We start from the raw sequence: 12,673 nt of genomic DNA on the forward strand, positions 1-12,673 counted from the left end.
TCCGCATCTACTTTCATTGTTTAAAATAGATGGGAAGACGAAACCTTTTGTATAGTAGCAAAGTGGAGTACATATTCTGATATTACACTCCATTTTTTTTCTGTCTTCTCTTAGTGAAGAAAAAATCATTCAAGACTGAAGCGATTTTAATTTTTTCCCCAATTCAGAGTGACCCATTTTAGGAATATCGATTAAACTTATATTAAAAGCGACCTTGTGTCCTCGTTGGGGGATGTAAATAGATAAGGGATAGTATTTGAAGCATTGGTAGGAGTAGTAAAACTTTGAAATATTTTCGGTTCTTACACCCTTGTTTCCAGTCGTTTTGCCACAGGATTCAAACAACGCCGAGTTAGAATAAGCGCGATTGAGGTTTTCCAAACATTATAAACCTCTCACGCGTCGGCATACTTTCACAGAGTGTCCATTGTCTCTTAGACCAGAAGGAAGCCAGAGAGTACTTATTTTTTTTAGTAAATTATAAATAATGATCGATTAAAAAATGTAATAAATGGGCGCAGCAGTAAACGGGGAAAATTGGATATCTTATTTTGTTTATTAGAAGTAAATATGTTAAATAATGGTCCGAATTTTTGTCGGTGACTGATGATTTGATGCAATAAAAAAAGAAATTGTCACAAAATGAGAGCTTTTTAGAAGGTTAATCAATTGGTTGGGAGGGTCCAAGAATAGTCAACGGACTTGCTGAATGATTGACGGGTAAGCGATTTTGTTGTTCATTTTCTGTCACTTTTTTTTTTTTAACTAATCTGTTATTCCTTAATTCTAAAAAGATTTAATTATAAACATTATTACTTTACAAATTTATTTAGTGTTTACGTTTTTTTTTTTTTACTAATGTCTTGTCTTATATTTTGCTTATTTTTAATTTATTGTTTTTTTGACTTTTCTTTGTCCTTTTCCCCACATTTTCTTTAGTTTTTTTAGTGTTGGATTTTGTTTGTGGTTTTCTTCATTTATTTAGTATCTTTAAAAATTTTTAATTCGTTTTTTTTTCTACACGTTCTTTCCTTATTTTCTTCCTTATTTTTCTTCTTTCCTCCTTTTATTTATTTCTTTCGTTTTTTTTTCTTTTGTCTGTTGGCCTTAATTTCTTTTTTTTCTTGTCTCATCCATTTGTTTCCCACGTGGAGTTATGTCCTGCATTTTTACTGATTTCAAAATGCGGAATCCGTTTTAAGACGCCTTCTCCTTCAACAAAAATGGAGTCGAAACAAGAAATAGTTTGTCACAGTTTACGAGAGGCGTGTAATAAGTAATGCCCCTGACCAACTTCCTATAAAAGTAGAGCAACGAAACTTGGCACAGTTATTAGTCTTTCTCTACATAGGAACCACCCAGAGTTTTGCATTTCTCCCATCGTTTGATGCAGCTCTAGAGACGGTTTTTGTAGAACACCCCAGGTTGGTCCTCCAACCACGTGTGACTTCAGAAATCAAGGCTGCATCATCTGGGAAACGCTTTCCTTTCAAAAACAAATTCATGGCTGGGAAGAGGGGAATGTCAGAAGGTGCAAGGTCAGGAGAGTAGGGAGGATGGGGAAGGATTTCATAACCACACGCCCGTGCTTCTGATCTAGCGACATGCGAGTTGTAGACTCGAGCATTGTCCTGCAGGAGGAGGGTACCTTTGCTGATCTTGCCCCACCTCTTGATTTTGATAGTTTCCCTTAATTTCGTCAAAAGTGAAACATAATAGGCTCCTGTAATTGTGGTACCCTTTACCAGGAAATCTCATCATTACTCCGTCCTGGTCCCAGAAGATTGTGACCACGACCTTGCCAGCGGAGGGCTGCACCCTTGCCTTCTTTGGAGGTGGTGAGTCCAAGTGCTTCCACTGCATTGACTGGGCTTTGGTCTCTGGGTCATAGAGATGGACCCAGGTTTCATCCTGTGTAATCAGTCTTTTGAAAAACTTTGACTCATCTTCTTGGCACATCTCCAAATTCATCCTCGACCACTAGACGCGATCTCGCTTCTGGAATGGTGTGAGCAACCTGGGAATCCATCTAGCAGACACCTTATGCATATGCAAATGGTAATGAATGATAGTTTCCACAGACCCTGTACTAATCTTGACATCTTGGGCTATTTGGCGAATAGTAATGCGCCGATCTTCCAAAATAGCAGCCTCAACTTGACGGACAGATGCCTCATCAATGGCAGAAGGGGGGAGGGTGACCAGGTCCGGGAGCTGTTTCCACAGACTTCTGGCCATGGAAACTTTGATAGTCGTCAAGAGTGAGATGCCTCTGTAAGACCTCTTATTCGCTGTATCTACCCCTTTATCCGTAATAAGATAGTTAATTACTTAAGAGAATACAAGGCTCTCTCTCACGTGTGAGACCACATGAATGAATTTTTAGAGAATGGAAAAACAAAAAACGCTTTAAATGATCAAACCAAACAGGCGCATTCCCAATGTGATTTCTACCCTCACATTCCTCATTACTATTTCGATTATAATTCTTATTCATTATCTTGCTTCTCTGGTCACTCTGCGTAATATCGTTACAGGTTAACTTTTTTCCTTCTTATCATTCATTCATTCGTTTCTCCCTTTTCTTCTTTCTGTCTTTTTCCTTCGTTCTATTTCTAAATTACTTGCACTGCCTTTCGCATTTTCTCCACCTTTCTTCAAAACTGTCTTCACCCCAATTCTCATCCGTGAAATTCTACGATGATAACGACACCAATACTTTTTTTTATCATTCCGGATATATCCCGCCACCCACAACTGATTATACAGACAAGATCCTATGGTTTTGTCATAATGTATTTTTCACTGGAATATCTATAATCAAATTCGAACTTATTCTCTATTCAATGTTCATCTCGGAACGATTCAAACCTCGGGTGAACATAAAAAAGGCTCACATACGATTGTTCGAAAGATAATATTACAATTCGGTTTTGTATCCGTTTTCTGAGTCCGGATATACGTATATCTATATAAAAACACACGTATATTGATTTTACTTTAAGAAAAGTTAGCTTTCGGTCATATATATATATATATATTATAAAAATCACCTTAACAACTTAGGTGAAACATAAGACCACTATATGTAAGGAGATAACAAGAACGAAAGAAAAGATGCCTACTGGCCTTGGTCTTTTCAAGACAAAGGCTGTAGGTACGAGGAAAACAGTCATCAGGAGGAGAGTTCCACAAGTCTGCAGTTCTTTGCAAAAAAGCTACTGGAATATTACGATGTATTACAAAGAGGTATAAAAATTGAATTCTTGGAGACCATTAGAACAACAAGGCAAACGAGCTGTAACAAAAGAAGCAAGAAATAGATCAGACGATTCAGAAAAACACACGCTATAATAGTATGTATTGATAAGACTGATATTAGCAACATCACATCTGTGAGAAAAGAAAATTCAGATAAGTAAATGAATAAACTTTTTCTTTTTTAAAAAGAGTTTTTTAATTGTTTTTTTTTTTTCACTTAATTTTTTGGAGAATACTTTTTCATTCATATAGTTTAGTGTCGCCTGCAATAAACATCTTCTCAGAGAAAAGGTATATTATATGACCTTGGAGGGTTGACAGAGTCACTGCCATTTTTCTGTACAGGACTAATGTTGTTAATATACATCAGACAATTGGTATAATATTTGAAAGAGACTAATATTCATGAATAAGTAGATACACCTCCGACCCCCCCAAACAAAAACAATAGACTAAAAAAGAAAAACAAAAACACCCCCCCCCAAAAAAAACAACCAACCACCCCCACCCCCAATAAAAAAAGGATGTTGCTGGAATATAGTTTATTATTTTTCTGGTGCTAAAAAGTAACATGGGTGCTAATTGGTTATCTAACACTTCTCCAAAAAGCGATACTCCTCTATAATAATAATAATAATAATAATAATGGTCATAATAGAATTCAAGTCGAAGTCAATATACGAATATCAATTGTATTACTTACCATGCAGTTGTCAATGTTCCTACGATGGGGAAGAACGAACGACAAAACATCGAGTTTATCGTTAATTAAACAATCGCTCATGTTAGTTTCCCGATTTTGACATTTGGAGAGCACAATGAAGAAATGACTCGGAACAAGACGTTTCGATGAACTGAATAAAAAGAACAAATGAATAAATAAAAAATAAAACAAATAACAAATAAACAAGTGAAGCATGCATGGTACCCCGTGAGTACACAGTGAACGAGGCATAAAAATTAACTAAGTTCAGCATTTGTCCACCCCATTAGCCTCAAAAGTTCCCAGGGGATGTAAAATCCTGGTGGAAATGAACGAATATGATAAAATAGTCCCCAAAATGGAGTGTTTTTATTAGCCCTAAAAGAGTCTCTGGTGCAAGTTATCGCAAAGTATAGATAAAAAAAAAATTATATAGACATCAATTAGTTACAACTTTTCAGAAAGTTTTATAAAAATCCAAGGCATCATTTTTTTTTAAGCAGAAAAGTGTCAATTTTAGCCATTTTAACCCAAAAGGCACCCATTGGGGGGGGGGGGAGCAACCGTATTGTTCCCCGGAAAATCTGTTCTGTTACATTTTTTTTTTACTCATATCATATTTAATCTTTGTGCAAAATTAAAATAATTCATAGGCGTATTTATTGAGAAAAGTGCAGAGAGACAAACGAACAAGGGTGAATTTACAGGTTTATCCTCCTTCCTCCTTTTGTCGGGGACCAATAAACAAATATATATATATATATATTTGTTTGTTTGTATATATATATATATATATATATATATATATATATATATATATATATAAATTTTGAAAATATATAAGACTACGGGGTGGGGGAGGCGCCCTGCTTTGCAGAGGCGTAAAATACGCTTAAATATGATATTTTAATTTGTCTTGATTTTGTATATCTATATAATTATAAAACTCAAATGATCTTGTAATGCTGTATGTAACCCACTTTCTGGTTTATGACACCCGGTTGCGTATACGCGCATGACCTGCCCACTGAAATATTAACGTTATTATTTCGTAATTATTATTTTACATGGGAAGAGTGGTGTTTAAAATAACTTAAACGTAATACAGAAATGAACAATGCAAAAAAACAAACAAACAAAAAAAGAAGCAGACAATATTAACAATTTTTATTTGGATAATTTAAACACGAAAAATATAGAATTGGGATGCTGAAATATTAACGTTATTATTTCGAAATTACTATTTAACATGGGAAGAGTAGGGTTTAAGATAACACAGAAATGAACGATGTAAAAAAAAAGCAGATATATCAACATTTGAACTTAATTATAATATGTATCATGGTATCTGTTCAGTGCACATTTACCTATAAGTATGGCCAACCAGTAACTAATTTTTTTTTTAAAAATAATCAATTATAATAAACAGAACGACTGATAGAAATCTATCTATATTCTTTTTTCATTTTAATATTCTTTCATAGAAATGTTTCTGTTATGTCAAAAAATTTATTTTCTTTATGTCACAAGTGTCAGGCTCATACATGAATTCCATAGCTAAAATATAACATACTGACCCAATGGGTCACGGGTAGTCTAGTATTAGTATAGTCAAGATTTCAAAAGTTGAAAAAATATTTAGGTACCATCAGCTAGAATCGAAACCGAAGCATTCAAAGCTGTTGTCATTACCACTGTACCAACATTACCCGCATATAAATCGCTTTAAAATTAAAAATAAACTAAGACGAATGTACAAAATGTTTAACGATTTTTAAAATTTTGACACAATTTTTGACCCCTTAAAGCAATTTTAACAGACTAAAGACCCATAAAGAACGGCCCGTAAAAATCCAATCATTTGAGGCCTCTAGCGCCGCTCTACGACTTTTAGTTTCGGGGGAGATAGAGTTTGAAAATATGGAGACAGACAGGCAAACAGACCGACAGACACAGAGCCGTTTATATTATTAGATTAGCTACACAAAATTTTCTGCGTTTCATCCTCGTGAGGATTAGTCAAGCTATTATTTGTGTAGCTTAATTCCCGTGTACATTTTCCAAACTTAAGACCTAGTTTTACTTAGGTATTTAGCACTGTTAAAATAAATATTGAAAATAAATACACTGGGGTGCACGCATCAAAGGGGATCGCAGCCGATTGGGTTGCTTTTACTTGTAATACTATCACCCTAGATTGTATTAACGGATTATAATACACTCTTCCATTTACTATAAAGACCGGAAGAATAAGTCTCTTGCTGTTGTCCACAGGTTATGCACAAGTCATGCAGATTTTTTTTACATTTTAAAGATGCACAATTGGCAGTCGGACTGACGTATACCTAAACTCTTTATTTGTTGCTTTTGCTTTTCTGCTCAATGTATTTTGTATCCAGAAATAACCGAGTTATGTCTTTCTTACGGGACCACAATACAAAGTATGGTGCAAACAATCGGCCGATAGCTATTTTTGAATTGAATGAATGAATTGATCTTGGAAAAAATGATGCGCGGATATAAAATTCAAGATGGCAGCATGAACGACATGCAGGATCCAAATGTAGCCACTTTAAATCATTTTGAAACGAATATGAAACGAAAAAAAAAACCATTCTTCAAATAATCACAACCGTGTGTTCATATTTGCGATTGTTCTTTGTTCACTTGAGCATATTTGCATGCTGCATCTTTAAAATGTAAAAAATTTAAAAAGTAGCTAAATCCTCACAAAGATATTTTACAGATTCATTGGAACTCACTTTAGGACGATATAATCTAAAGTTTGAATGAAAAAGCAGAAAGACCCGGCATTGCTTAGGATTGAAAGCGGAACACTAGAATGCCCTTTTTAATTATTTTCATAATACCAAGTGTCTTCAATAAGTTTCCAGACATTTTTGTACAAGCATTCAAAATTGTCGTAGACTCTTGAAAATTCAGTATTTTATTGCTATACATCTTATGAGATGACTGACCAATTTTTATGATTTCAAGTTCAAATAAACAGCTCCAGAAGGAATTCGAATACACCCTACTAAAGTCTGATTGTCACAGCTGGTGAATTTCAAAAATGCAACCTGGACACGATGACACTTTAGAAGAACGATATGCAATACAATTTTGTTTTAAACTTGGAAAAAATGCCCCCAAAACGTATGAAAGGCTTTAGACTGCTTTTGGACCGTCTTGCATGAATCGAGCAACAGTTTTTGAGTGGTATAAGAGATTCAAGGAAGTCAAGGAGTCTGTGAGGAATGATGAGAGGTGTAGGAGTAAAAAGTCAGAACACCAGAGTTGATCGGCCAAATAAAGAATTTCATGGATAAGGATCGCCTTGTGTCTATAGAGACAATGAGTACAATTTTACTTATTTCTGTCCCTTCTCTATTTTACATCCCAATATTATAGAAGGAAGCTGACATTTTGGAAAACTCTGTAAATTAATACCTTTTGAATATAGTTGCATTTTCATTAAAATCCGATAACGTATTTAAAGTTGTAAGGTGGTTCCGGCTCCATAGCTTTTTGAGAATAATAGTCAAGATGAGAATAGTAGTCCGAATAATTCAATTAATACGTACTATCAATACTCTATCTTAAAAATTTAGAAGAAGTGGTTGAATTTTTTTTGTTTCGACTGTGTCGGCTAATAATGCCAGGAACAATCCAAAAGACGAAATGACGTGATGGCCATAATACATGAATGCGTGGCCCCCGTTAATTAAATGAAGCGAAATCCCAGGGAGCACTTGTCAAATTGCATGTTCATTCAACCATTTTGATGCTTTTTTTTTATTGCATCGTTAAACACAATGCATTCAATGTTTTCGCATTCTTATGCACGATATTCGAAAACAATAGTCAAGTACGGCATAATGTCGAAATAAGAGGAATACGATTATGGTTAAGTCGAATAGCAAAAAGCGAATGGGAATCATTACTTGTCGAGCCGTCATCTTAAATAATCAAATTTCATTCCGTTCATCATTTTCAATCTCTTTTTAGTGATGTTTGTCGTCCAACCGGCAATCTAATTGACACATATCCTCGGGCGGTTTTTGGCCTGGTAAATGGCGTAGCGACTCATTCTGGTCCATTGTGTAGAACATTCGCAGCAAGAACACATCTTGTTACAAACACAGAACGAGACATTCTTTTCTCCTCTGGAGCAGAACTCAAACGGAACATCCTCGAGCAAAGTTCCTTTTCTTAGAATACCCCATTTGTGAAACAAGATATCACGAAACTGCTTCCCGGTCGGCTACAACATAGTCGTATTCAAGTTTAACGCACAACGAACATTTGTCTAGCCGTCCTCTTGAGAAGTTAAATCCTCTTAAATGATCCTCTGCCCATTCCATCCACTCGTGACGACGACCAATGTCCAACCAGTAATTCTTTTAACCCTTACCTTCGAATACCCCCTGCCCTAGAACGATAGGTCTATCAATAAAAGAGAGAAGTGCGATAGTTTTGGACTGACAATCTTATAAATCTTTATCCTCGTATGTTTTTTGGCCTCGTTAAGTGATATATGACTAAAGAAAATATCATTCCTGCGTGTTTCTAGTTTTTAATTGTACTCACATTTTCTTTATCTTTATATGACTTCCGCTAAGTTAGGTTAACGTTTCTAGACAGCGAAAGGAAAGAAAGAAAGAAAGAAAGAAAGAGGAAGAAGCCAATAATGTTATAAAGAAAAAAGACATGAATAAACATCGAAAACTCATGGTTTAAGGAAATATATTAATTTGTTTTGCATACAATAAAAATCTATATTTGAAATTTAATCGTTTCAAATCATAAAATTTAAATTCCTAAATTACACACACACACACACACACACACACACACACACACACACACACACATAGTGTAATTTAGAAATTTAAATTTTATGATTTGAAATGATTAACTAATATATATATATATATATATATATATATGTGTGTGTGTGTTTTCCATACTCATTTCACGAATATGAGAAAAAACGTAATTATTGGAACGTTGTACTAAAAGACACAAAGAAAAATGTATTGACAGAAACAATTTAAATGAAATTAAAAGTAAAAGTATAAAGAAAAGCAAAGAATTTGATTATTTTTAAAATAAAAAAATAATGATTAAATCATTTCAATTGTTATTCTAACAGATTCATCGTAAAAAAGTTGGAATGATTAATTCGCTCTGCGAAACTGATTCTTTCGTAAAGATAAGGGTAACCGACATTGCATAAATAAGATTTGGGGTTTATCGATTTTCTTGAAAACTAGATAGAAACCGGAAATTTATTATTATTTATTATTTATTCGCCCAAGCTAACAAGGAAAAGAAAAACGTACGTAGACATAATCAGATACGCTGCATGGAACAGTAAATTATAAATATCTGAATAGGACGTAAGAAATTCGAGAGAAAAAAGGCCTCAATAAAATAATTTCCCTCTTTTTATATATATTTCTTTCCCCTCTCTCTCCCTCTTTGTCTGTCTGTTTCTCTCTCTCTCTATAATATATATATATATATATATATATATATATGCTTTTTAAATTCCGAAACGATGTTTCATGGTAAACAACTGATGATCCATGAAATAACATAATTACTATTGTGAATTCATGAAGGTAAATTGATTCAGCGATTGCAAGAGATTAATTGACTTACTGGCGAAAAAAAAAAAAAAAAAAAAATTGACGAAAGATTAAAATTTTTTAATTTAAATTTTTATTTTTTTGTATAATCTACAAGGTAAAAAAAAACACACACACATATACACACTTTTCATTTATATTTAAATAAACATTTTTATATCGCTACTAATGATGGGACGATTCCAATATTTTTTCCGGTTTTGAAACGATGACAGATTCCGTATTAAATTCCCGATTCCGATAGAGATTATTATCATTTTATCATTACTACCAGCAGTGGAAGATTTTGCTTTAAACAAAATCAAATAGAAAAAGACAAAAGAATAGATTTTTACATCAGAAATTAGACAGGAAAATTTCTGATTCAGATACCCCTTCAAAAATTCCAATTTTTCCGATTCCCGATTCCGATTAATCGTCCCAACTTTAATCACTTCACAATCACGACGATGCTTCGCTCAACAGCCATGAATAAAAATTAAGAAAAGGAAAGTGCATGTACACATAATGACACATGCTGCGTGTGACTTCATAAAAGAAAATTCGGGAGAGGGGGAGCATCTATAAAATAGCTTGTATATATTTTCCTCTCTCTCTCTATATATAATAAAACATGTTAACAACACTTTAAGAAGAGTTAAAAGCATATTTAATTTAAAAAAAAATAGGCACAAAGTAAGTGGATTGTCTTTATTCTGCGAAGTTTCGTAAGAAATACTTTCCTTCTCATCAGATGGTAGGAATTGGCAAAATGCGGAAGCGGATTTTGCTTGCAAAGTATTTGATAAAACTACAAGTAAGCCATAGATCTTACATGGTAAAAGTTTAAAAATAGTGAAGCAGAGGGAATGGGAGAAAAATGATTTCACGTGAATGCATAGTCGAGTGAAGAGTAGAATATCCAATAACGGTGAAATCCAAGAAAAGTATTTAAAAGTCCGGTATCCAGAATTAAAAATCAAAAGGAATCGCATTACTGGAAGATATTTTGATGCCATCCAAAAGGCAGAGTTCCGTGAAATAATACAGAAATGAGTACAAGGAAAAAAGGCGAGTTGAAAATATTATATATAAAAAATATTGTGCGTAGAATGAAGAAATGGAGAAATTTCCAAACGCCTCTGCCGATGGCCGAATTTCTAAATACGAACGAATTTATATATATATAATTACCAATGTTTATACCTGACAAGGCATATCGCCACTTGGACGTAAAAAGGCTACTATTTGGGACCATGCCTAGGAAATTTTCACAAAATGTTGGTTTACGTTACATTTAAACTTCTGCATATCAGTACAGTCAGAGAAGCTGGTAGCAGGAAGGGAATTCCAAAGACTAGCTGTTGGAGAGAAGAAACTATTATAATAAACAACTTTTTGGCATTTAAGGACCTAAAAAATGAAGGGGTGTGATTTTGTTGCTAAGCGAGTTTGTAGGGTTATGTACGTCGAGGGGGTCGGAGCTTAGTTGACAAAATGGGACCTATTAGATTGAAGACTTTTTTTGGACCTTATCCAAGAGGGAGAGACTATTGGTAGTCCTTGTTGTCCGTAAGCACTCAGATCTGTACAAAGCGACGGGTATCGCAACAACTCCATAGATCTTCAATTTAACAAGTTTGATGATCATGCGCGCCACTTGGGCTAAGTCGCATTGATGCGCACAACAACTTAGCAATGACGGCAACATCCCTGTCTAAGTGTTAAACAGATATTTGATAGGTTATCAGAAATGATAATTTATTGTTGGATATTTGGCAGGTGACCCCTAGGAAGAGAGCCATTCGATGGGTTTGTATATATATATATATATATATATATATATATATACACACACACACACACACACTTTATGTGAGGAATACGAGCCTTTCCACCATTGTCAATTGGAATGCATAATTTGACCAGAAATATCGGTCAAAGGATTGAGACAATAGACAATGGGAAATATTAAACATTCTAAGGTAAAAATATGGCACAAAACGCGAACAGTCGGTCACAGAGCGAGGACAAGCTGACACATTCTCTTCACTGCTAAACATCCGCATCCTCGCCACGCACCTTCACAGATGTCCGCACCCGTCCTAACTAAATCTAAACTGTTGTCGTTGTGAAATAAAACAAAATATTATTTATAGATCAGTTGTGTTGTGTTCTATTTGCTATCAAGATGCACACAGCGTAGCCAGTGACAAAATAGATTTTGAAAAGCACATTTGAACGATCAACCGCAGCGATTATATAATTGAAAATTAAATTACTGACGTCATTCTATGATTTTATATGAATATTTTATAAATAAGTCTAGATAAATAACGAGCGCGAACACTGCCAAAGTATAATATTTTCTATCATTCCTGTTATAGAGCCTAAACCAGTTTCTCGTTATATTCTTTAAAAAGTCGAACTTGTCTTACCTGTCGATATTATCAGCAATTCCGTCGTGGTTATTATCGAAAACAGGCCCTACAACCACGTTGATGTGTTCGGAGGTTGAATATTGTCTCAACGTTTCCCATAAATATTTCCAAATTCCTAAAAACACACGAAACAAGAACAAAAAAAACAACGACAGCAAAAAACAAAACAAAAAAAAGCAAACAAACAAAAACAAAACAAAAAACATAAAAAAACAAAAACACTCCTAAAATGCAAAACCAAAATAACAAACACAAACAAGACTGAATTTCTCAAAGTAAAATAAAACCAAATATAACCTAAAACTTTAATTGATACAATGAATACGAATACATCCGGGTCTCTACTCACAGGTATATCGTTGTTTGGTGTAAGCTATACATGCGGACGGACATTGGAGCTTGGGAAGGACGTCGAAAGATACGCCGAAGGCTTAAAGCTTAAGGATATTACCAACTACGTTTATGAACAACCCTTAGTTCTAGATTGTATTACTCGATTATGTAGACAAAATCACTCAGCTATTTCAAACAAATATATTCCTTTAAAGGGACATATTTATAAAAATGAGCCCCATAGATTTCTACTCTCCATCTCTCAATTAGTAAGCAATGAAACATCAAATCATACCGTTTTT

General features: G+C 34.2%; 1 protein-coding gene across 4 annotated transcripts in view; it reads right to left on the bottom strand.

Annotated features, from left to right (window-relative positions):
- LOC145279819 (uncharacterized) overlaps window positions 1-12,673 on the bottom strand; it is an 843,773-nt gene that overhangs the window by 308,410 nt on the left and 522,690 nt on the right. For all 4 annotated transcript variants that reach the window (XM_080131190.1, XM_080131191.1, XM_080131189.1 and 1 more), the window contains exons 19-20: window positions 12,036-12,153; window positions 3,965-4,115 (exon numbers count right to left, since the gene is read on the bottom strand). In XM_080131190.1, coding sequence (XP_079987316.1) covers window positions 3,965-4,115; window positions 12,036-12,153 — 269 coding nt within the window. The remainder of the gene's footprint in view (window positions 1-3,964; window positions 4,116-12,035; window positions 12,154-12,673) is intronic.

This window comes from Euprymna scolopes, chromosome 7 (assembly GCF_053919585.1).
Source record: "Euprymna scolopes isolate OS-2025 chromosome 7, ASM5391958v1, whole genome shotgun sequence".
NCBI lineage: Eukaryota > Metazoa > Mollusca > Cephalopoda > Sepiida > Sepiolidae > Euprymna > Euprymna scolopes.